Source organism: Myxocyprinus asiaticus, chromosome 2 (genome assembly GCF_019703515.2).
Source record: "Myxocyprinus asiaticus isolate MX2 ecotype Aquarium Trade chromosome 2, UBuf_Myxa_2, whole genome shotgun sequence".
NCBI lineage: Eukaryota > Metazoa > Chordata > Actinopteri > Cypriniformes > Catostomidae > Myxocyprinus > Myxocyprinus asiaticus.
In genome coordinates, this window is record NC_059345.1 from 2,064,769 (window position 1) to 2,090,598 (window position 25,830).

At 43.9% G+C, this 25,830-nt stretch overlaps 1 protein-coding gene across 3 annotated transcripts in view; it reads right to left on the reverse strand.

Annotated features, from left to right (window-relative positions):
• Positions 1-593: 593 nt before the first annotated feature.
• Positions 594-25,830, reverse strand: part of LOC127410767 (putative C-type lectin domain family 20 member A) — a 31,021-nt gene continuing 5,784 nt past the window's right edge. The window contains exons 1-7 of one of the 3 annotated variants that reach the window (XM_051645994.1): positions 16,707-16,849; positions 9,454-9,804; positions 8,836-8,886; positions 8,697-8,735; positions 1,596-1,684; positions 1,353-1,482; positions 594-1,041 (exon numbers count right to left, since the gene is read on the reverse strand). In XM_051645994.1, the coding sequence (XP_051501954.1) occupies positions 1,357-1,482; positions 1,596-1,684; positions 8,697-8,735; positions 8,836-8,886; positions 9,454-9,804; positions 16,707-16,740 (690 nt within the window). In that variant the 5' untranslated portion in view covers positions 16,741-16,849 and the 3' untranslated portion in view covers positions 594-1,041; positions 1,353-1,356. Of the gene's footprint in view, positions 1,483-1,595; positions 1,685-8,696; positions 8,736-8,835; positions 8,887-9,453; positions 9,805-16,706; positions 16,850-25,830 lie in introns of those variants that run through there. The other 2 variants (XM_051645984.1, XM_051645988.1) reach the window with 2 other exon arrangements.

The following is a 25,830-nucleotide window of genomic DNA, read 5'->3' on the forward strand; positions in this document are numbered from 1 at the left end:
AATGTTATAAAATGTCAAATGTGTCTGAAATTAACGAAATTGTGCAACCTTATCTGAAGTAGTTCTTCTGAGTAAGCATTATATTAATTTGTTACACAAAAAAGCATCTTGCTGTCTCAAAGTTATTTGCATAAGTTGACCAATTTTGCACTTTAACTATCGGCCCTTTATCTACATGATATCACTATATACCCCAAAAGCTGTTGGGCCACATAGCTAAAACAATTATATATCTATTTTCTCTAATAGCAAAACCATTAACAAAACATCAAAACATTATACAAATAATCCAATGTGTCTATACAATTGCAGATTTCTTTTTTTTTTTTTTTTCTGTCTGAAATTTGCAATTATTGTTACTTAGACTCCAGTTCTAAGTCCTCCTCCCCCATCATTGCTCACTCTGACAAGCTTTGCAGAACTTCCCATTGGAATGAATAGGAGATTTCTGTGAACAGCTGGGTCATCATACCCAGGGAGGTTTATAATAACTGGAGAGAGCTATGCACCTAATTTTTCTTTTTACATAAGTAACTTCCATTTTCATTTCTTTTTGCACCAATTTCCCCAGAAGTGACATTTTTGTTCTTTTAAACACATCGCTGCTTTATTCACAAAATGTTTTTACAATATTCCAATTTTGTGCATAAATTACATTGTACATAAATTAAAAATTACAGAAACATGACTAGTGTGGAGTGATACGAGATACATTAAATTAAGGACAAGACTTGAGTGCTCATGATGCAAATATTCAGGATGTTGCCATTGTCCAATCACATATTTCAGAGGAATGTGTAATAAATGATTTTATTTTAATGATAGTAATATACAAGTTCATACATTTGTCATGAAATATAATAATAATAATTAGGCTTTAAATTCAACAGAATATTTTCTAATATATTCAAAAATTCACCAGATAAGAGGCCAGATAAATTCAAGACCAAGAATCTCAACCCAAAGCGCAGAGGTTTAAATTGACTGTCTAATGTTTTTAGGAGAGCAGATGTTTTCTTCTGTGGGTTCATGTGAGGTCCTCTACAAGACAAACATCATAGAACAGACTCATAAATACAATTATACATCATACAAGAGCAAAGACCATGAAAAGGGTCTGTTTTCTTTAAGGTTTAATGATAGTTGATCCAACAAGTTGACAACAGGCTCGTTTGAGATGAGCAAATTCTGATCAGAGCATGTTGGCTTGATTTGATATGATGACATTAGGTTTGCCAAAATACTCTTGCAAAAACAAGACCGCTGCAGTTTTCAGAACCAGACGTCTTATGTGACATGAATTCGATCATTTGTGTCAGTTATGAATAATCAATTATTAATTAATGAAGCACCTCATCAATTGCAAGTCTGCTTAGTGTATTCACGCTTCTGGAACTTTTGGAAGACATTCCCATCTGTTTGGTTTTTCCAAGACAGTTTGGCATCATATGGTAACCCCTCCTGCTTCAGTATCTGCTCAATCTGAGGAACAGAAACAGATCATGTTATTACTGCACACTTAAAATATTATGTTTTCTATTTGAATTACAAAATGACATATAGTCACTCTTGGTATTTTCACCAATTGGACTTACCTTCTGTAAAATCTCTTTCTGCACTTGAGGGTCATTCATATTTTGACGTGATTTCACCTGCACTCTCACTCTCTGTGTCTTCTTTTCCTCTGTGGGAACACACACACACACACACACACACACACACACAGTTTTCACAGTACTGTAATAGATATATAGATTAAGATTAATAGATTGTCCTGAAGAAAATAGCAGTGATTTTCCAAAAACAAAAGAATAGTGTTTAAGCTTTAGGCAATAATGTCCTTAATATTTTTGTCTTTTTTTCCAGAAGAAAATAAATAAATAAAATAAACATCTTTAACTTGCAAAGCAAAATTACAATAACAAAATAATGTTTGAGAAAATAATTTCAACTTTACTGCTGCCTTGCAGACACATTCATGTATACATCTGCACTATTTTTAATGTACACATGCATCAGATGGATATCTTTGACCCTTGTCTTGTTATTAGTTAAAAGATTAGAGTCTCTAGTTTCATCCGAGATGCCATTTTTTAAATATGAGCGATTTATTGTGAAATGCTATGCTGATTAACACAATGAACTCTAATGTGTACTCTAGCACATCTTTTCCTTAGAAATCCAATACTCACTGTGCATTTTCACATTGAGAATAAATGGGTTCATCCAAAACGTGATAAATGTTGCTTTCAGAGGCTTTATATGGAGTTAGGATGAAAATAAGGTGCATTTCAAACTGTTCTGAGACCAGTGCAGACAGACAGCACACTGGAGGTTAAGTCATTCAATAAATAGGCAGCAAGGGAGCATCCTATAGCTCTCTATGCAGCTAAGTGCATTCAATCCATTCAAACTTCTGACCAAAAGTTGGTATTATTTACAATTTCACAACTTTGTCTGCTGTCTACATATGTGAACATACATTTTTAGGAAAACGACTTGGTCTAGAAATATACAATATATATAATATATATATATATATATATATATATATATATATTATATAAATAAACTCAACAGTTCCGGTCCTCCAATCTGATTGACATCATTTTCTGGAATTTTCCAAGCTGCTTAAAGGCACAGCTAATTTATTGTATGTAAACTTCTGACCCATTGGAATTGTGATATAGTCAATTAAAAGTGAAACAATCGGTCTGTATACAATTGTTGGAAAAATTACTCATGTCAAGCACAAAGCAGATGTCCTCAACGACTTGCCAAAACTAATATGAAATCTGTGGAGTGGTTTAAAAAAAAAAAAGTTTTAATGACTTCAACCTAAGTGTATGTAAACTTCTGACTTCCACTGTGTGTGTGTGTGTGTGTGTGTGTGTATGTGTGTGTATATATATATATATATATATATATATATATATATATATATATATATACATATACATATATATATATATATATATATATATATATATATATATATATATATATATATATAATATATTTGCATGCTTATTAGGTGCTACTAGTTACAAATCAGGGTAATGGAAAACGTCATGGTTACTTGTGTAACCTCCGTTCCCTGATGGATGGAACAAGACGTTGTGTCGATGTAGTGACACTAGGGGTCACTCTTGGGAGCCCGAGACACCTCTGGTCTTTGATAAAAGGCCAATGAAAATTGGCGAGTGGTATTTGCATGCCACTCCCCCAGACATATGGATATAAAAGGAGCTGGTATGCAACCACTCATTCAGGTTTTATGCTGAGGAGCCGATATAAGGTCCAGCCATTTCAGCGGGTAGTTCAGCATTGTGGCAGGAGGGACACAACGTCTCGTTCCCTCCATCAGGGAACGGAGGTTACACAAGTAACCATGACATTCCCTATCTGTCACTCACTCGACGTTGTGTCGTTGTAGTGACACTAGGGGTCCCTATACGAAACGCCACAACTGGATGAACTGTGTTACGTGAACTGGCGGTGTGTGGTAGGCAGACTACTGTGTGCCTCATAGCCAGCATACCAGGTCAACACGTAACCTCCTCCAACATAGTTATGAGTGTCGAACGGCCCTTTGGGGACAAGTCGACTACCCAAAGATAGAGACAGGCTTAACCCAGTCGTGGCCTCTTTTCCCCTTCTCTTTTTCCACTCCCTATAAAAGAAGGGGGATTATCCGACTGGGCTGCCAGGTCTAGTCGGGGGTGTCCCTCCCAAGGGGAAGACACAGCGGAGACCACACCTCGCCCAAAGTGAGGGGGGGATATTTAAGTGGAAGGGTACATCACATGGTCTTTCCAACCATGTGAAGAGTCTTCAAGGTAGATCCTGCCCAATGGGGGAGGAGTTACTACAAACATGGAGACTGGGCCAGAGGGGCTCTGCCCAAGGAAGACGCAGTTTGCCAACAGGGAAATGAATTAGCAGAAGATATATATCGCATGGGGTTAGCCTTACAGGGAACCGCCACATGCGGAGCACCTACCCCAGAACAGGACTCTTAGCGTGTGTACTGGGCCGGCAGCGAATCTCTCTGAAAATTCGACTGCCACAGGGCTCAGAGGAAGTCAACCAGGGAACAAACTTGTGAACACTACTGGGAAGTAATGGCGCACGTCTTCAGCTCAAAAGGAGGTGGAAGGTGCTATGTGCAAGCGATACACCTGGCCGGTGTTGAGTGTTGCCCAGCCCGCTGCTCTGTAAATGTCTGTTAGAGAGTCACCCCTGGCCAGGACCCTGGAAGCCACTACACCCCTGGTAGAATGGGCTTGTAGCCCTACCGGGGGCGGCATGTCCTGGGCGACATATGCCATAGTTATGGCATCAGTGAGCCAGTGGGCGAACCTCTGCTTGGAGACAGCGCTTCCTTTCCGCTGTGCACCAAAGTAGACAAAGAGCTGCTCAGAGGTTATAAAGCTCTGCGTGCGATCCAAATAGATGCGTAAAGCGCGCACCGGACACAGCGACAACAGGGCTGGGTCTGCCTCTTCCTAGGGCAGCACTTGCAGGTTCACCATCTGGTCCCTAAAAGGGGTGGTGGGAACCTTGGGCACATAGCCCGGTCGGGGTCTCAGGATCACGTGAGAGTAACCTGAACCGAACTCCAGGCACGTTTCGCTGACAGAGAACGCTTGCAGGTCACCAACCCTCTTGATGGAAGTGAGCGCAGTCAGGAGGGCAGTCTTCAAGGAGTGTGCCTTAAGCTTGGCTGACTGCAAAGGCTCAAAAGGGGCTCTCTGTAGACCCTGAAAAACTACAGAGAGGTCCCATGAGGGAACGAGGCATGGTCTGGAGGGGTTCAGCCTCCTGGCATCTCTTGGGAACCTGATGATCAGGTCGTGCTTCCCTAAGGACTTACCGTCGACTGCGTCATGGTGTGCTGCTATGGCGGCAACGTACACCTTCAAGGTGGAAGGGGACAGCCTCCCTTCCAAACTCTCCTGCAGGAAGGAAAGCACTGATCCGACTGCGCATCTCTGGGGGTCTTCACGTCAGGAAGACACCACTTAGTGAACAGACGCCACTTAAAGGCATACACGCGCCTCGTAGAGGGGGACCTAGCCTGAGTGATCGTGTCTACCACCGCAGGTCCACCTGTGCCCATCCAAATCAACTTCAAATCAGCTGGACCACATGTGGGTGGAATCTCCACTCTCCCCTGAGGGTAACCTGCTGTGACAGCGCATCCGCTGTAGTGTTGAAGCTGCCCGGGATGTGAGTGGCTCACAGTGACTTGAAGTGCTGCTGACTCCAGAGGAGGAGATGGTGGGCGAGTTGTGACATACAACGAGAGCACTGACAGCCTTGGCGGTTGACATATGCTACCATTGCCATGTTGTCTGTCTGAACTAACACGTGCTTGCCTTGGATCAACGGCCGGAGCCTCCGCAGGGAGAGCAGAATTTCCAACAACTCGAGGCAGTTGATGTGCCAATGCAGTCACAGGCCCACCCAGAGGCCGGCGGCTGTGTATCAGTTGCAAACAGTGCCCCAGCCCATTTTGGAGGTGTCTGTCATGACCACGACGCACCTGGAGACGAGTTCTGAAGGAACACCTGCCTGTAGAAACAAGAGGTTGGTCCAAGGGCTGAAAAGATGGTGACAGACTGGCGTGATGGCCACGCGATGTGTCCCAGGGCGCCATGCCCATCTCGGGACTCGAGTCTGGAGCTAGTGCTGAAGCGGATCATATGCATCAACCAGAGCATGGTGGCCACCGCCGAGGACGCCATATGCCCCAGGAGCCTCTGAAAATGTTTCAGTGGAACCGCTGTTTTCTGTTTGAACACCTTCAAACAGGCCAGCACCGACTGGGCGCGCTCGTTTGTAAGGCGCGCCGTCAAGGAGACTGAGTCCAACTCCAAACCGAGAAAAGAGATGCTCTGAACCGGGAGGAGCTTGCTCTTTTCCCAGTTGACCCGAAGTCCTAGTCGGCTGAGGTGTGATAGCACCTGGTCCCTGTATGCGCACAACATGTCTCGAGAGTGAGCTAGGATTAGCCAGTCATCGAGATTGCGAATGCCCACCTCCCTTAACGGGGCAAGGGCAGCCTCTGCGATCTTCGTAAAGACGCAAGGAGACAGGGACAGGCCGAAAGGGAGGACTTTGTACTGATACGCCTGACCCTCGAATGCAAACCGCTGGAAGGGTCTGTGTCGAGGAAGGATCGAGACGTGGAAGTACGCATCCTTCAGGTCTACCGCCGCGAACCAATCTTGATGCCAGACGCTCACCAGAATGCGTTTTTGTGTTAGCATCTTGAATGGGAGTCTGTGTAAAGCCCTGTTCAGTACTTGCAGGTCCAAGATTGGCTGCAACCCACCGCCTTTTTTCGGTATGAGTAGAGGCTGTAAAACCCTTTCTTCATCTCGGCTGGAGGGACAGGTTCTATTGCGCCCTTCCGTAGGAGGGTAGTGATCTCCACGCGCAAGGTGGCAGCGTTTTCACTCTTGACCAAGGTGAAGTGAATACCGTTGAACCTGGGCGGGCGCCTGGCGAACAGAATCGCGTAGCCGAGTCGGTCGGTCCGGATCAGCCATTGCGATGGATTGGAATGCACGAGCCACGCATCCAAGTTCCACGCAAGGGGGACCAAGGGGACAACATCATCAGACGTACTGGCAGGTGGGGCCTCGCGGCAGGGCGAGTCTAGGGACATTGAAGCATTTACCTGGCTCCTTGTGTCCACCCCAAGAACAGTCTGGGATGGGGGAGCAAGAAGACTGTCCTCGTAACCCGTGGAGACTGCCACATCGGGGGCGGCTATGTGCCACAGCTGGGCGCTCAGGGGCGGAAGGACTACTGCTGGAGCGCCAATCCTGCAAGAAAGAAACTGTGGACGGTAGTCATGGTGATGACCGTACACACCGGGTATGTGACCCAGGGAGGAAGGAAGCTGCTCTTTTGCTGAACTGTTGGGTACCTCATCCACTTGGGCATGCGGCTAAATCAAACAAAAAGGCAACAAAAGATTTTCCGTCCGGCCCTGCACTGGGGGATGGAGTGGTCTTTCTACCAGCTCCATGTGAGTGGGTTCCCTCGTCCCTGGGTCACCCGTCTCAGGGGCGCTTTAAGGACCTCCATGTGTTCTTAGGCGCTGGCTTTGAGACTGGTGGCGTCTGCTTCCTTGGTGGGCTCCACACCGGGGCCGGGCCGAAGGGGTGGGCTGTTGTGGAGCCGGGGAAGTCACAGCAGGGGGACGCCCTTGGTGACAAGCAGACGGGGTGCGGGATCTTGAGACGTGCCAGGGCAGGATGTGCCGGATTGCCTCCGTCTGCTGCTTCACCGCTGAGAACTGCTGGGCAAAGTCATCGACGGTGTCGCTGAATAGGCCCGCCTGGGAAATGGGGGCGGCAAGGAACCGTGTCTTGTCGGCCTCGCCCATCTCGACCAGGTTGAGCCAAAGGTGGCGCTCCTGGACCACTAGTGTGGCCATTGTCCGCCCGAGACCTTCGTCGCGTCCGCGTCAGGTGGCAGCGCTCTGCGGGCATAGGTGCACTGTGAGCACCTTATCCACCAGGGGAATCGCCGTATAGCCCCTGGCCGCCCCGCCATCGAGGGTAGTGAGTACGGGGGAACTGCAGAATCGAGGTCGGGCAGTAAAAGGTGCCTCCCACGACTTCGTCAGCTCCTCGTGCACTTCCAGGAAGAATGGCACTGGAGCGGGGCGTGGCTGCTTTGAGCGGCCACCCGGGAAAGCATGTCCGTCATTTCGGCATCGGCCTGTGACTGGGCAATCGTCCCCAAAGGGGGAAGCCCAGCTGAGGCTTCTGCGTCCGACTGGACAAGCCTGCTCTCCAATGCTGCGCTCGAGAGCTCATCATCTTCGTGGGCTCCGAACAAGAAGCCAGACTCGCCGGTGAACTCATCCGGAAGCTCATCTTTCTTAAAAAAAGCAAGCCGTGACCACAAAATTAAAATGGTCATGTTCTTGCAGTGAGAACATGAACCATCCACAAATGCTGCCTCCATGTGGGTTGTGCCCAGACACGAAAGACAGCGATCATGACCATCTGAAGTTGAGAGATAACGACCGCAACCAGGAATAACACTCAATCGGAAAGGCATCTTTAAAAAGACGCGTCTTTAAAAAGATGTTCCATTTGTGCCGCTCTTTTCGAGAAATATATACTCTTTTAGAGGAGGAAAAGCTCTTTCAGAAAATATACTCTCTTGTTTTGCTGCCGAAGTGCCCAAGGGTGTTCTCTGCAGTGCACCAGTACAGAGGAGGGAGAAGCAGCTGAAATGCGCCGTCAGATCCAGCAGAGGTGAATGAACATTAATATTCAGCTCAATGAGCATGACCGTTCAGCTCCGAAGAGAAAATCTGAATTAGTGGTTGCATACCAGCTCCTTTTATACCCGTATGTCCGGGGGAGTGGCATGCAAATACCACTCGCCAATTTTCATTGGCCTTTTATCAAAGACCAGAGGTGTCTCGGGCTCCCAAGAGTGACCCCTAATGTCACTACATCGACACAACTTCGAGGGAGTGACAGATAGGGAATGCACACAGCAGTCACTCTCGGGTCTCAGGAGGTTAAGACTGTCAAATTTAACATTTTATTAAGTTAAACAAATAAACAAGTCTTAAAACACCTGCAATCTGTTCCATTCCATTGCACTGTTTCTGAAGTATAGATGTTTTGTGATGTATATAGTTAATACATGTAATCTACCTGTAGAGGGCGATGTTGTTCCAGTGAATTGAGTCATAACTGAAAGAGAAACATGAAAATAGACAAGTCAAATAAAAATCAATACGTGTTGAAGTGCATGCATATGATGTGATGTAAATGGTTAATACATGTTATCTACCTGTAGAGGGCATTGTTGTTCCAGTGACTTGAGTTGTAACTGAAAGAGAATCTTGAAAAAATACAATTAAAATGTCAAATGGTCCTACCCTCAAAAACCTCATGATAATGTACATATGTAAAATTCATAATATTTGTTAATAAATAAATAAATAAACATTTAACTTTGAAAAATATATTTAAATACTTAAAGTGATTTAAGATGTTCTTACATGTATTCAAAGTTTAAGAAAATGATTAATTACATTTACTTTTAGTCATTTAGCAGATGCTTTTATTTTTTTAGCAACTAACAAATGAAGAACATAGCAAGCAATCTGTCATACAAATGTTGGAATGCCATGCTCTCAAGGTGGCTGGAGTAGTGTAAGTATTTACTTGATTGCTGTACCACCTGACATTTTAGAGTCATTAATCATTATTATTATTATTATTATTATTATTATTATTATTATTATTTTAATATATATATATATATATATATATATATATATATATATATATATATATATTATTCAAAATCATACGAAATCAACATAATTACAAATATACAATTTCTAAGAACTTGGCAGATGTGTTTTAAACTAGATTTATATAAGACATTTCTAGACCTACTTACCATTGTAGCAAACAGAAGGGAATACATTGCCACATGGCCAATCGTCCCACAGTCCATCAGGATAAGTTGTTGCACAGATTGGGAAGTCACCGACTTGGTCGGGCTGTCCATACCATGAACTATAATTGAAGGTGCTTTGATCGGACCACATCCAGGGAGCATTATCATTCATCCGGTACAGTCCAATCCATGTATAATCCATAGTTTGTGTTTGTATCAACATAGCATCCTTCTGGTCATAAATGGTTGCTAGATCGGTGTTATATTGTTTGCAGTACTTCTGAGCATCCGTCCAGTTCATTGGCACAGAGACATAGTAAAACACACGAGAGCTGACACAGAGACTTAGAACTGTGGAGAGAAACATTAAAGGAATAATTCACCCAAAATGAAACTTTCATCATTTACTCCTCCTTTCTTCTGTTGCATGGCAGTCTCATATGTGATGCATCACTGTAGCAACAGTTTTCCTGCATCTTGAAATCTCTGTGAATTTCTGTCTTCCGTGAAACACAATAGGTGAATATTTGAAGAATACTCTGCTTGTTTTCATATTATGAAAGTGGATTGGGGTTGAAAACTCACCATAAAACAATTACCATAAAATGATCATAACTATGGTTCATACGATTCATTGATTCGATGGTTCGAATACTGTGTGCAGATCCATCTCAATTAAATGAAACAGGATATAGCATCCCTGGTGATTTTTGGTTAGCATTTTAAAAAAATAGTAAATATATCTGCAAGCAGCGATGACGGGCCTAAGCACAACAGGTCCATTTCCACCTGGCGGCTTTTGGAAAACAATGCAAGGTGGACACATGCCTTTGGCATTGGACATTATTCTAAACAATTTTGAAGCAATTTGAGTAAATATAAGAGGACTATTTTAAAGTCTGTTTTAAGAGCCACACTTCCTGCTGCCAGGTGGTAGTGTTATGACCGTGACCAAAAATAGTCAAATCCATGAAATTAGTCCCCAAGACTAAACATACATCTAATTTTTTATCTAAATCACACATTGCACACAGAATGACACTTCCTGTTTCCCATTTTTCGCCATTAATTTCATGCCTCACCATGGCAACGCCATCGATATATCAACATTTGTTCACAATTTAGCATCTTCAATGTCTTGGCATAATGTTGTCTAAATGTGGTGACAGTCTCATGAATCACCTAATAGGAGTATTTAAAAGTTCAGAGACTGCAATATAAAAAAAATACAAAATGCTGACTTGCTGTTGGGTGGACCTAATGACTATAATTATGAAAGTTGTCCGGCTCGATGAGAACTATATATGTACTAAGTTTGGTAACTTTAGGTGTAAATGGGGATGCTGCAGAGGCTGTCTTACAAGACATTTTATAAGAGGCACTACAGAGCCCCCGCTGCATGCCCCCCCTCCTTTTGCCCAGCCCTAATGGTCGACGACTCTGATGTGTGTGCAAAATTGTATGAAAATTTAAGCATGCCAAGTGCCTCAAAAACACCCAAATATAGGAAGAAAGGAATAATAACAATTAATGTGCTGCCATGGCAACAGTATTTAAGATATCAAATATCCCTTTACAATTTTACATCAGCAGTGTCTTGAAATTATTCTAAAGAATTTTGAAGCAATTCATGTAAAAACAAGAGGGCTATTTCAAAGTCTGTTTAAAGTGCCATACTTCCTGCTGCCAGTTAGTGGTGCTATGACCGTGACCCATAATAGCCACATCAATGTGATCAGCCCTCATTACCAAACATACAGCTGAATTGTCGTCAAAATCACACAATACACAGAGAAGATACAAGGCTCTTCCTGTTTTCCATTTTTTGCCATAAATGTATTGCTTGGCCATGGCGACACCGTTCAAAATATAAAAAAAAATCCATTCACAATTGAGCATCTACAATGTCTTGGCATGATGTTGCACAAATTTGATGCCAGTCAAATGAATCCCCTAAGAGTTTTTAAAAGTTGGGTGAGCTAATGACTTAAAGTATGAAAGATGTTTGGCTTGATCATATATATATATATATATATATATATATATACCAATTTTGGTGTCTGTAGGTGAACATTTTGAAGGGGGAGCTACAGAGCCCCCCAAATACATCAGTGACCTTCTCATCACTTACTCGCCCACCAGAGCACTCAGGTCTTCTCATCAACTTCTTTTGAGGGTTCCTTGTTGTTGCTATAGATCTAAGGGTGATCGTGCCTTCTCTATGGTAGGTCCTAAACTCTGGAATAGTCTGCCTTTCCATGTGAGGTCAGCTTCTTCAACAGCCATTTTTAAATCCTCTTTGAAAACGTATTTATATTTTTTAGCATTTGAATATGACTTTTTAATAGGTTAAATGAGGTAAATATTTGATGCAGTTTTTAATTGTATCTATTTATTTATTATCATTTTTTGTATGTATATAATTCTGTCCATGTATATTTACTTGATTTGTAAAGCACTTTGGGTCAACTTCTGTTTTTTCTAAATGTGCTCTATAAATAAAGGCTGACTTGACTTGACTTGAACTTTGCCCAGCGCTAATGACCGATGACTCTGATGTGTGTGCAAAATTTCAAGAGTTTTCACGCATGTTAAGTACCTCAAAAGTACAGAAAACCTTGAAAATAATAATAATAATAATTGTTAGACAAACAATAGGGCCTCGGCACTTCAGTGCTTGGGCCCTAATAATAATCCTTAGAGCAATAGGGCCTCCACACTTTTGGTGCTTGGGCCCTAATAATCCTTAAAAGAACAATAGGGTCTCCGCACTTTCAGTGCTTGGGTTCTAATTACTACTTGTACCACCATACAATTTCTTATAACTTTTGACCAGTAGTCATTGTCCCCAAAGTGCTCAGGTAGCCTCAGGACATGGTAGTGATAACATGCGCCACATTTCGTTTCAAAAGCTCAAAGTGTTATAAAGATACAGCCTCACATGCAGTTTGCACCCTCACCATCACATTTTGGAGGTCATTTCTCGACAACGATTTGGGATAGCAAAAATATAAATAGAAACTTTTGTGCAGCTTGGTCTGAAGATCTTAAGATTGAAATTTGGTGAAGATTGGACAAGATTTCTAGCAGAAGTAGCCTGGTTGCTAGTGAGGGTAGAGTCACATGGGGTAACCTCCTCGTGGTCATGATTAGTTGCTCTCACTCTCATTGGGGCACGTGGTAAGTTGTGCGTGGATCGCGGAGAGTAGCATGAGCCTCCACATGCTGGGAGTCTCCACGGTGTCATGCACAACAAGCCACGTGATAAGATGCACATATTGACGGTCTCAGAAGCAGAGGCAACTGAGACTTGTCCTCCACCACCCAGATTGAGGTGAGTAATCGTGCCACCACGAGAACCTACTAAGTAGTGAGAATTGGGCATTCCAAATTGGGGAGAATGGGGGATAAAAAGAAAAAATAATAAAAAAGCATACTTATTAATTTTGTTAAGTGCATGGTATTGATGACGCATCTCAAGTTTTATCTCGATATGCCAAACTGTTTGAATTTGCCAAATGCAAAATGGAAGACACAAAATATGGCCAACACAGACATATTGGGTATCGTTAAACTCTGTATGGCTCAAGCAATCTAAAGAGACCAGTCTGATGATTTTAGGCCAAATTATACAAAAGTTATAAGCAAAAATAGTTATTTTTCACCACTAGGTGACGCTGTCCACAAACTGGGCATACACCCTTAGGTCATTGTGGTGGAATTTTAAGTTTCGTGTCAAAAAGCAAAAGTGTTCCCGAGATACAGTACAGCCTCAGTTGCTGTTTTGTCGTCCACCTTTGAAAGGCTAATTTTCAGGAATGGTTTCGAATCAGAGGAAAAAGGAATAATGTTTCTAGCCCTTACTGAGCAATATAAGCAGAAATGTAATTGCAACATAATTGCAATTTTGACCTGTTGAAGGCACTAGAAGATTTGAGATGGAGACTTCAAATTTGCTACCAGGAATGTTCAGACTCTCCTCTATTAGTGTGCCGAATTCCACAACTTTTTACAATAGGGGCTTCGCCCATTTCATGGCTTGGCCCCTAAAAATGCTTGCTATTTAAGCACTTATTCTATTATTATCTAAGTTAGTAATAGACAATACTTTTCTTGTTTTATTTTATTGAATTGTAATTGTATTGCTATTAAAAATCTGTTGAAAATCTTGTTTATGTCATCTGTTCCAAAAGCTGTACATTATGGTTAGTGTGGGCCACAGCAGGAACAAGACGTCTGATACATTTTGTACTTTCTCTGTTTTACACATCTTTGATTACATCTATTTGCATGTTTTACATTGAAAATAACATTCATAGGGTGTGAGCAGAGATCAGAGAGAAAAGAGATACCTAAAGTTGTCTACTCTCCTTTTCCTGAAAAACGTATGGGTGTTTGTGGAAACAAAATTGACTTTTGTACTCAAAGAGGCTCTTATTCTTTTAAAATCAGTTCTTATACACAACAGTGTTGTTTCTTGATCAGTAAATGTTTACAGATCAAAACCAACCAGCCATTTTTGTTTTATTTTTAGTTTTCCGTGTTTTCTGATTTTTGTACTATTTTGTGCTTTTAATGGTTTAAAACTGTTGTGGAAATTTCCAAAGATTATATTCAAAGTACCTGTGTCATTGTCACCATAGACTTTAGCTGCTCGTTTTCATATAATGAAAGTGAATGTGGACTGTGTGGGTTTGTCAAGCTCCAAAATGACAAAAAAGCACCATAAACAGGGCTGGTATGTATATACAGGTGAACTAGGCATTTGCTTGGGTGTGGCTGGGTAAACAAATCGGTCCCGTTTAAAAGCTTTGGGCTTTTGGAGAAGAAGTTTGCATCTGTCCAACTGTAATCATGCATATATATATAATGATTTTATTGACCATGTACTGAAAGCGTGTCAAATATTTTATCTTTCTGTGACAGCTGTGTGTCATTGACCAACCAGAGGAGAATTTAATCAACCAGTCTTAAGGTTTCTAGTGGTTAGTTCCCTTCTGACCAGCCCAAAACTGCCTATATAGTGCAATATGTGGCATTCACTAAATAGGGAATAATGAATGAGTGAACGATGTCATGCATAGCAAATGTCTGCTAACCAATCTCATCTATTTAGGCTAAATGATCTGTAGTTAAATAATGAAAAAAAAAAAAAAAAAAAAAAAAAAAATATATATATATATATATATATATATATATATATATATATATATATATATATATGATGGAATTATGAAATACAAGGTATTTTATTGTGTTTACTGTCTTTAGTTGTATTAGCTATCTCATACACGTATAGCCTACAATATTTACATTAATTGTGTAATTCAGAGATACATTTCATTCTCAAGTTTTGACATTTTTGTCATTTGTCTATTTTAATTTTATTGTTATATTTCATCATTACTTATATAGAGTGCATTATTCTAGCCTCTTTTGTGTTATTGCATATTAAGCGCCTTTTTCTCACAGTCAATTGCCACGTAAAGACTGTTAAAATTAAAACTGACAGTGAACCTTGTCTGTGTCCTTGAAACCTTAATTTCTTACTCGTGTTTTTAGCATTTGGGAAAAACAAATAAACCAATGCTGCTGAACAATCTGCCTAATCCCAGGTAGCACACATACACACACACAAGATGTCTGTTTTAGATCTTTTCATCTGGAAAGCATCACATTTTAATAAACATCTCCTGAACATCTTACAAAGATCAGATTTACAAACATTCTAAATCAAAATGGTCTCAAAGACGTCTGCTGAATGTCTGATTGACATCCGAGAAGAAATGTCTTATAGACGTATTTCAGATGAGCAAACAACATAAAAAATACATCTTCCAGATATAAACACACACATCATGTGATGTATGTGTGCTATCAGTGTTTAGATTAATGCTAGAGACACATCTATGATGACATCTATTTGCATGTTTTACATTGAAAATAACATTCAAAGAGTGTGAGCAGAGATCAGAGAGAAAAGAGATACTAAATGTTGTCCACACTCCTTTTCTTAAAAAAAAAAAAACAAAAAAAACTTTGGGTTGTTTAAAACAATTTTGAACACTCTATGGTTTTAAAATCAGCTTTCATAACCAAGAGAAAAGTGTTATTTCTTGATCAGAAAAGGTTTACATTTTTTATTGTTATTTTTTTGTACAGACAAAAAGGTTGTGACATTACAAAGTGGTTGTAAATATATTAGCAGTGCTAAATATAATTTAATATCATTTAAATTGTTTAAATACCTTCTTGTGGGGCGCCCGGCACATCACGGCACAAGGCCTGTATTGCTGATAGGACAGGCCGGCCCTTGCTGGATTTAGCATTTGAGAAGTGTTGGAATACAGCGCACAATTTGTTTGGACCACTTTTGATACTTTCAAGATACTTGACAGACCCAGTCCCCATTTACTTTCGTTATATGGAAAAGAGCAGCCTAGATATATATAATTATATAATCACATTTTGCATTCCACAGAAGAAGAAAAAAAGTCACAAGAAGGTGTATAAATGACAAAATCTGTTTTTTTTTTTTGTTTTTTTTAGTGAACTATTCTTTTAATCCTCCATTATAAACCAAAGCAATGAATAAAATGCTTATTTTAACTTATTCTGAAATATTATTGTGGCCTACGTAAGTAATAAACCAGAGCTTTTTTAAAACAAAATTATGATCAACCTGTTACAAAAAAAATCTTTATGTTATCTGCTCCAAAAACTGTGTATTTTGTTTGTGCCACACAGATAAAACAATTCTATATCTATTTTTCAGACATTAAAAAAAAAAAAAAAAAAAAATATTATCATATATCTCAATATTTATGTATTTTTATTTTTATTTTATTTAATTTTTTTCAGGAAATGGCATAAACAATGTTTTCCACAGTAGAATTTTTATTTTCTATTTTTATTAATTTGCATTAAATAAATTGTCGAGTCCTATTGTTTAGACAAACTAATTGCAATGCAGAATTTGAGGTTTGTCTTTGTATATGCATTGTAACTCATAAAATACAGCGGTAGTTTTAATAGTGACACACTCTTTTGGGTTTCATTTGACAAAATCAAAACCATTAGCCCTAATAAAACATTAAAACATAATTTAAAAAAAATGATCTAATGTGTCTATACACTAGCAGATGCCAAAGTGCAAATGCACAAATTGGCTAAAGATAAATTATTTCTTATTCTTACTCATGTTAAGGTTTTTAATATTTGGGAAAAACTCACAATTCCAAAATAAAACTGACCTGATAAAAGCACCAAGAGCACATCACTCGTCATGATGATACACCAAAGAATTATCACACAAATGTACAAATCCTCAAACTGCTCTACACAGGGACAGTGTGGAATCTTTTGTATTTTCTCAGTTTCAAAAGAACGTGCTGTACTCTATTTACATTAATGCCAGTGACACATCTTTGATGACATCTATTTACATGTTTTACATTGAAAATAACATTCAAAGAGTGTGAGCAGGGATCAGAGAGAAAGGAGATACTTAAAGTTGTGTACTTTCTTCTTCTTGTAAAACTTTGTGTACAAAAATCACTTTTGATTTCAAAAACCACCCAATGGCATTTATGGTGTTAAATTCAGTTCTCATAACCAGTTGGTTAGCAGGACCCTGTTAGCCCCTGCTGGTAGATGCTGGAACTACAGCCTGCCATGGCAAAAAGCATGTTTCTCCATTGTTTTGAAAGACTCTTAAAAGCATGATATTGACCTAAATATTTCCTTATCTGGTCTTATTGACCAGTGATCATTCACGTGACACACTGTTCTGTAACTGAGCGATCCAAGTGTATACTACCATACTACTTTCTCTTACTCTTTCCACCATAGACAGACATGGCAGAAGTAGTAAGTGTAGTACGCAGGGTTGGGAGGGTTACTTTTGACATGTATTCCACTACAGATTACAGAATACATGCTGTAAAATGTCATTTGTAATGTATTCCATTAGATTACTCAAGGTCAGTAACGTATTCTAAATACTTTGGATTACTTCTTCAGCACTGGTAGATTTTTTTCACTTGTTTTGACTATAAAAACTCTGCCAGTACAGTAAGACAAAATACACATGTTAAAAATACATTCTCTGAAAAACCGAAATATCTTATGCAGTGTTGTTTCTAAAACAAGATCAGTCAAACTGATCTTGTTTTAATGATTTTTAGATATTTTTACAGGAACACAATGCAAAAATTATTATCAAGAATATGATTTTTGCCCTAATATCAAGGTCTTACAAGAAAAAATAAAAATAGAAAAATATGATCCAACATGAAAAAAATATGATTGTGTCTGGTAACGTGCTTGTACAATGGTTAGAAATAGCATTTTAACTTAGTGTAAAGCTGATAATTTACACAAGGTTTATTTCTATTTCTTCTGCTCCAAACTTACTTCAAACTTACTTCTCCGTCTGCTCGTATGAATGTAACACATCATGAGAAAGTGTTTCACTGCTGTTCAAATGCACTTTGCATCATTTATATGTATAAATGTTTCCATCTGAAAGGACTAAATATTAAATGAAACAAATGACAATAAAATGCAAAGTAATCTCTTCAGTAATCTAAATACTTTTTGAATGTAACTTTATTATAATTACCAATGATTCAAATCTGCTCAGGACACATATTCAAATACATATACACATATTTTCCCTCATAATTGCTGGTGTGTATATACGATGATAAGGTGTGTAAATATATAATATATTTTGTAATATTGTGGTTCAGTAATTCTGTAGCGGATAGCTTATAAAATGTAAGCTAACTGAAAAACACAGAACAAGACACCTTTACTTTTTTTATTTCTAATAAAATTCATGACATTTTTAATTTCATGATCTATAGCTTTGGTTATATACTATTATGTGCAACATATGATTTAAGACCTCGTTTCCACCTGATATTACGATGCGTCTTGGGTGATCCGATCACATGTGTTCAGATGAGACACATCACTGTTTACCCCTGGTTGTTTAAATGCATCTCCTGTGACCACTTGTGTTCGGATTTGGAGGGGAGGGTCTCTGTTTCATGATGACATATATCAATCACTATGTCGGTGTGTAACTGCATGATAATAAAGCTCAACAAATCAAAAAAGACAAATAAAGCACAAAAAAAAAAAAAAAAAATGGTTTCACCCAGATGCGGTTGTTCCCTATCTGTCACTCACTCGACGTTGGTGTCGATGTAGTGACATTAGGGGTCACTCTTGGGAGCCCGAGACACCTCTGGTCTTTGATAAAAGGCCAATGAAAATTGGCGAGTGGTATTTGCATGCCACTCCCCCGAACATACGGGTATAAAAGGAGCTGGTATGCAACCACTCATTCAGATTTTCTCTTCGGAGCCGAACGGTCATGCTCATTGAGCTGAATACTACTGTTCATTCACCTCTGCTGGATCTGACGGTGCATTTCAGTGGCTTCTCCCTCCTCTGCACTGGTGCACTGCAGAGAACGCCCCTGGGCACTTCGGCAGAAAAACTAGAGAGTATATTTTCTGAAAGAGCATTTTTCCCCTCTAAAAGAGTATATATTTCTCTAAAATAGCGCACACACAGAACGTCTTTTTAAAGACGCGTCTTTTTAAAGATGCTTTTCCGAATGTGTGTTATTCCTGGTTGTGCTCGTTATCTCTCGCCTTCTAATGGTCATGATCACTGTCTTTCGTGTCTGGGCACTGCTCACATGGAGACAGCTTTCGTGGATGGTCATGTTTACATTACGAGAATATGTCCATGGCAACGTTGCGGTGGCGGCTCGCCTTCTTAAGAAAGCGAGACACCCCAGAGGCTCCCGCCTCAGTCCTTTTACCCACGGGTTTGAGGACAGTGCGGCTAGCACTGGGGGCGATTTGGGGACCCCAATGGGACCGCCTCTGCCGGGTCTCCCCCCGCGGACCTCCCATTCCCCAGCACGCTCGTCTGCCCCGATCGGGCTTCCGGGTGAGTCCACCGGCTCGTCTCACGGCGAGTTCGACCTCTTATTCGGAGCCCGCAAAAGTGATGAGCTCTCGAGCGCAGCATCGGAGAGCAGGCTCGTCCAGTCGGAAGCCTCAGCTGGGCTCCTCCCTTCGGGGTCGATCGCCCAGTCACAGGCTGATGCGGAGATGACGACATGCTTTCCTGGGCAGCTGTGAGCGTTGATTAGAGTGAATTCACCGCTCTTCCCTGAACCCTCGCGGCTCGGTGATTGGTTCCTGGGCTCGCGGCGCCGCTCAAAGCCATGCCCCGCCCCCGTTCCTTTCTTCCCGGAAGTGCATGAAGAGCTGACAAGATCGCGGGAGGCACATTTTACTGCCCGGTCCCGATCTATTCAGCTTCCCCGCTCTCACTACCCTCGATGGTGGGGTGGCCAAGGGTTATTCGGCAATCCCCCGGTGGATAAAGGTGCTCGCGGTGCACCTATGCCCGCAGAGTGCCACCACCTGGCGTGGGTGCCCAAAGCCCCCGTCCAAGGCCTGTAGGTTTACGTCGTCTCTGATGGCCAAGGTCTACGGTGCCGCTGGACAAGCCGCCTCCACCCTGCACGCCATGGCTCTCCTGCAAGTCCGCCAAGGCGCTAAAGGAACTGCACGAGGGTAGTTCCGCCCCGGGATTGATGCAGGAACTGCGCTCGGCAACCAACCTTGCTCTCCGAGCGACGGAGGTCATGGCGCGGTCTCTCGGACGTATGATGGCCACACTAGTGGTCCAGGAGCGCTACCTTTGGCTCAACCTGGTCGAGATGGGTGAGGCCGACAAGACACGATTCCTTGCTGCCCCCATTTCCCAGGCGGGCCTATTCGGCGACACTGTCGAGGACTTTGCCCAGCAGTTCTCGATGGTAGAGCAGTAGATGGATGCTAGCCGGCATATCCCGCCCCTGCGCGGCTCAAGATCCCGCACCCCATCTACTCATCGCCAAGGGCGTCCCCCTGCGGTGACTGCACCGGCTCTGCCGCAGCCCGCCCCTTCGGGCCGGCCCTGGCATGGAGCCCACCGCAGGAAGCAGACACCACCCATCTCGCGGCCGCCCAGAACCCGTGAAAGGCTTCAAAGCGCCCTTGAGACGGGCGACCCAGGGACGATGAAACCCACTGTTCTGGAGCTGGTAAGCAGATCTTCATCTTTTTGTTACCTTTTGCATTTAATTGCGCTGCATGCCCAAGTGGCTGTAGTACTCAAGAGCTCAGCAAGAGTGGTTTCCTTGTTCCCTGGGTCACGTATCCAGTGTGTATGGCTGGCATCACAACCACCGTCCACCACTCCATTTGGCAGGTTGGCACTCCAGCGGCGGTCTCCCACCCTGAGCGCCCAGCTGTGACACAAATCCGCCCCAGATGTGACAGTCTCCACGGGTCACGAGGACAGGCCTCTTCCTCCCCCGTCCCAGGCTGTTCCGGGGGTGGTCACAAAGAGCCAGGTAGGTGCTTCAATGTCCTTGGACTCAGTACGGCCATGACGTGGTGTGGCACCTCGTGCTCCGCCCCGCCGCAAGGCCCCACCTGCCGGTACATCTGATGACGTTGTCCCTTTGGTCCCCCTTGCGCGGAACTTGGACGCATGGCTTACGCCTTCCAATCCGTCACGAGGGCTGGTCCGGACCGTCCGACTCGGCTGCACGATTCACTTCGCCGGGCATCCGCCCAGGTTCAGCAGTGTCCACTTCACCTTGGTGAAAGACGAAAACGCTGCTACCTTGCGCGGAGATCGCTACCCTCCTACGGAAGGACACGATAGAACCTGTCCCTCCAGCCGAGATGAAGAAAGGGTTTTACAGCCCCTACTTCATTGTACCAAAAAAAGGCGATGGGTTGCGGCCAATCTTGGACCTGCGAGTACTGAACCGGGCTTTACACAGTCTCCCGTTCAAGATGCTGACGCAAAGACGCATTCTAGCGAGCGTCCGGCATCAAGATTGGTTCACGGCGGTAGACCTGAAGGATGCGTACTTTCACGTCTCGATCCTTCCTCGACACAGACCCTTCCTGCGGTTCGCGTTCGAGGGTCAGGCGTATCAGTACAAAGTCCTCCCTTTCGGCCTGTCCCTGTCCGAGTCGTGTCTTTACAAAGATCGCAGAGGCTGCCCTTGCCCCGTTAAGGGAGGTGGGCATTCGCATTCTCAACTATCTCGACGTCTGGCTAATCTTAGCTCACTCTCAACACACAGGGACCTGGTGCTCTCACACCTCAGCCGACTAGGGCTTCGGGTCAACTGGGAAAAGAGCAAGCTCCTCCCGGTTCAGAGCATCTCTTTTCTCGGTTTGGAGTTAGACTCAGTCTCCTTGACGGCGTGCTTTACGAACGATCACGCCCAGTCGGTGCTGGCCTGTTTGAAGGCTTTCAAACTGAAAACAGCGGTTCCACTGAAACTTTTTCAGAGGCTCCTGGGGCATATGGCATCCTCGGCGGTGGCCACCCCGCTCGGGTTGATGCATATGAGGCCGCTTCAGCACTGGCTCCAGACTTGAGTCCCGAGATGGGACTCACCACAGGACTCAACCACGTCGGTCTGTCACCGTCTTTTCAGCCCTTGGACCGACATCTCGTTTCTATGAGCAGGTGTCCCCTAGAACTGGTCTCCAGGTGCATCGTGGTCACGACAGATGCCTCCAAAATGGGCTGAGCGCTGTTTGCAATGGGCACGCAGCCGCCGGCCTCTGGATGGGTCCACGGCTGCGTTGGCACATCAACTGTCTCGAGTTACTGGCAATTCTGCTCGCCCTGCGGAGGTTCCGGCCATTGATCCAGGGCAAGCACGTGCTAGTTCGGGCGGACAGCACGGCAGCGGTAGCATATGTCAACCGCCTAGGTGGTCTGCGCTCCCGCTGTATGTCACAACTCACCTGCCGTCTCCTCCAAAGGCGTCAGCAGCACCTCAAGTCACTGCGAGCCACTCACATCCCGGGCAACCTCAACACTACAGCGGACGTGCCGTCACAACAGGTTACCCTCAAGGGAGAGTGGAGACTCCACCTTAAGGTGGTCCAGCAGATTTGGAGTCGATTTGACAGGCACAGGTGCACCTGTTCGCCTCCCAAGAATCCTCCCCACTGCCCGCTCTGGTACGCCCTGACCGAGGCCTTCCTCGGCATAGACGCGCTGGCACACAGCTGGTCCCCTGGCATTCGCAAATATGTGTTTTTCCCCAGTGAGCCTGCTTGCACAGACCCTGTGCAAGGTCAGGGAGGACGAGGAGAAGGTCGTCCTGGTAAGCACCCTACTGGCCCGCCCAGACGTGGTGCTCGGACCTCACGCTCCTCGCGACAGCTCCCCCCGGGAAAATTTCCCTGAGGAAAGACCTTCTTTCTCAGGGAAGGGGCACCATCCGGCACCCGCGCCCATACCTCTGGAATCTCCATGTCTGGCCCCTGGATGGGACGTGGAAGACCTAAGCTGTCTCCCACCTGCGATGGTAGACACGTTCACTCAGGCTAGGGCTCCCTCTACGAGGTGCCTGTATGCCTTTAAGTGGCGTCTGTTCGCTAAGTGGTGTTCTTTCCATCGGGAAGACCCCCAGAAATGTGCAGTCAGATCAGTGCTTTCCTTCCTGCAAGAGAGGTTGGAAGGGAGGCTGTCCCCTTCCACCTTGAAGGTGTACGTTGCTGCCATAGCAGCACACCATGACGCAGTTGACGGTAAGTCCTTAGGGAAGCATGATCTGATCATCAGGTTCCTAAGAGGTGCCAGGAGGCTGAATCCCTCCAGGCCGTGCCTCGTTCCCTCATCGGACCTCTGTAGTTTTTCAGGGTCTAGAGAGAGCCCCCTTTGAGCTTTGTAGTCAGCCGAGCTTAAGGCACTCTCCTTGAAGACTGCCCTCCTGACTGCACTCACTTCCATCAAGAGGGTAGGTGACCTGCAAGCATTCTCTGTCAGCGAAACGTGCCTGGAGTTCGGTCTGGGCTATTCTCAAGTGATCCTGAGACCCCGACTGGGCTATGTGCCCAAGGTTCCCACCACTCCTTTTAGGGACCAGGTGGTGAACCTGCAAGCGCTGCCCCAGGAGGAGGCAGACCCAGCCCTGTGGTTGCTGTGTCCGGTGCACGCTTTACGCATCTATTTGGATCGCACGCAGAATTTTTGAGTCCCTGAGCAGCTCTTTGTCTGCTTTGGTGCACAGCGGAAAGGAAGCGCTGTCTCCAAGCAGAGGATCGCCCACTGGCTCATTGATGCCGTAACTATGGCATATCTCGCCCAAAACATGCCGCCCCCGGTAGAGCTACGAGCCCATTCTACCCGTGGTGTAAAGGCTTCTTGGGCCCTGGCCAGAGGTGCCTCTCTAACAGACATTTGCAGAGCAGCGGGCTGGACAACACCTAACACCTTTGCAAGGTTCTACAACCTCCGGGTGGAACCGGTTTCGTCCCAGGTAGTGGCACGCAACACAAGCGGATAAGCCCGGGATAGCCGGCCGGGTGTATTGCTTGCACATAGTGCCTTCCACCTCCTTTTGAGCTGAAGACGTGAGCTGTTAATTCCCAGTAGTGTTCACAAAAGTTGTTCCCTGGTTGACTTCCTCCGAGCCCTGTGGCAGTCGAGTTTTCAGAGAGACTCGCTGCCGGCCCAGTACATGCACTAACTAAGAGCCCGGTTCTGGGGTAGGTGCTCCGCATGTGGCGGTTCCCTGTAAGTCTAACCCCATGCAATCTATATCTTCCGCTAATTCATTTCCCTGCTGGCAAACTGCGTCTTCCTTGGGCAGAGCCCCTCTGCCCCAGTCTCCATGTTGTAGTAACTCCTCCTCCATTGGGCAGGATCTACCTTGAAGGCTCTCCACATGGTTGGAAAGACCATGTGATGTATTCTTCCACTTAAATATCCCCCCCTCTCTTGGGGCGAGGTGTGGTCTCCGCGGTGTCCTCCCCTTGGGAGGGACACCCCCCTACTAGACCTGGTGGCCCAGTTGGATAATCCCCCTTCTTTTTTAGGGAGTGGAAAAAGAGAAGGGGAAAGAGGCCACGACTGGGTTAAGCCTGTCTCTATCTTTGGGTAGTCGACTTGTCCCCAAAAAGGGCCGTTCGACACTCATAACTGTGTTGGGGGAGGTTACGTGTTGACCTGGTGTGCTGGCTATGAGGCACACAGCAAGTCTGCCCACCGCACACTGCCAGTTCACGTAACACCGTTCAGCCTTGTGGCGTTTTGTATAGAGACCCCTAGTGTCACTACATCGACACCAACATCGAGTGAGTGACAGATAGGGAACGTCATGGTTACTGGTGTAACCTCCGTTCCCTGATGGAGGGAACGAGACGTTGGTCCCTCCTGCCACAACGCTGAACTACCCGCTGAAATGGCCGGACCTTATATCGGCTCCTCAGCGTAAAACCTGAATGAGTGGTTGCATACCAGCTCCTTTTATACCCGTATGTTCGGGGGAGTGGCATGCAAATACCACTCGCCAATTTTCATTGGCCTTTTATCAAAAACCAGAGGTGTCTCGGGCTCCCAAGAGTGACCCCTAGTGTCACTACATCGACACCAACGTCTCGTTCCCTCCATCAGGGAACGGAGGTTACACCAGTAACCATGATGATTTTTGGTTAGCATTTAAAAAAAAATAGTAAATATATCTGCAAGCAGCAATGACGGGCCTAAGCACAACAGGTCCATTTCCACCTGGCGGCTTTTGGAAAATAATGCAAGGTTGACACATGCCTTTGGCATTGGACATTATTCAAAACAATTTTGAAGCAATTTGAGTAAATATAAGAGAACTATTTTAAAGTCTGTTTTAAGAGCCACACTTCCTGCTGCCAGGTGGTAGTGCTATGACTGTGACCAAAAATAGTCAAATCCATGAAATTAGTCCCCAAAACTAAACATGCATCTAATTTTTTTTTATCTAAATCACACATTGCACACAGAATGACACTTCCTGTTTCCCATTTTTCGCCATTAATTTAATGCCTCACCATGGCAACGCCATCGATATATCAACATTTGTTCACAATTTAGCATCTTCAATGTCTTGGCATAATGTTGTCTAAATGTGGTGACAGTCTCATGAACCACCTAATAGGAGTATTTAAAAATTTCAGAGACTGCAATATTAAATAAAATACAAAATGCCGACTTGCTGTTGGGTGGACCTAATGACTATAATTACGAAAGTTTTCCGGCTCGATGAGAACTATATTTGTACTAAGTTTGGTAACTTTAGGTGTAAATGGGGATGCTACAGAGGCTGTCTTACAAGACATTTTATAAGAGGCACTACAGAGCCCCCGCTGCATGCCCCCCCTCCTTTTGCCCAGCCCTAATGGCCGACGACTCTGATGTGTGTGCAAAATTTTATGAAAATTTAAGCATGCCAAGTGCCTCAAAAACACCCAAATATAGGAAGAAATGAATAATAACAATTAATGA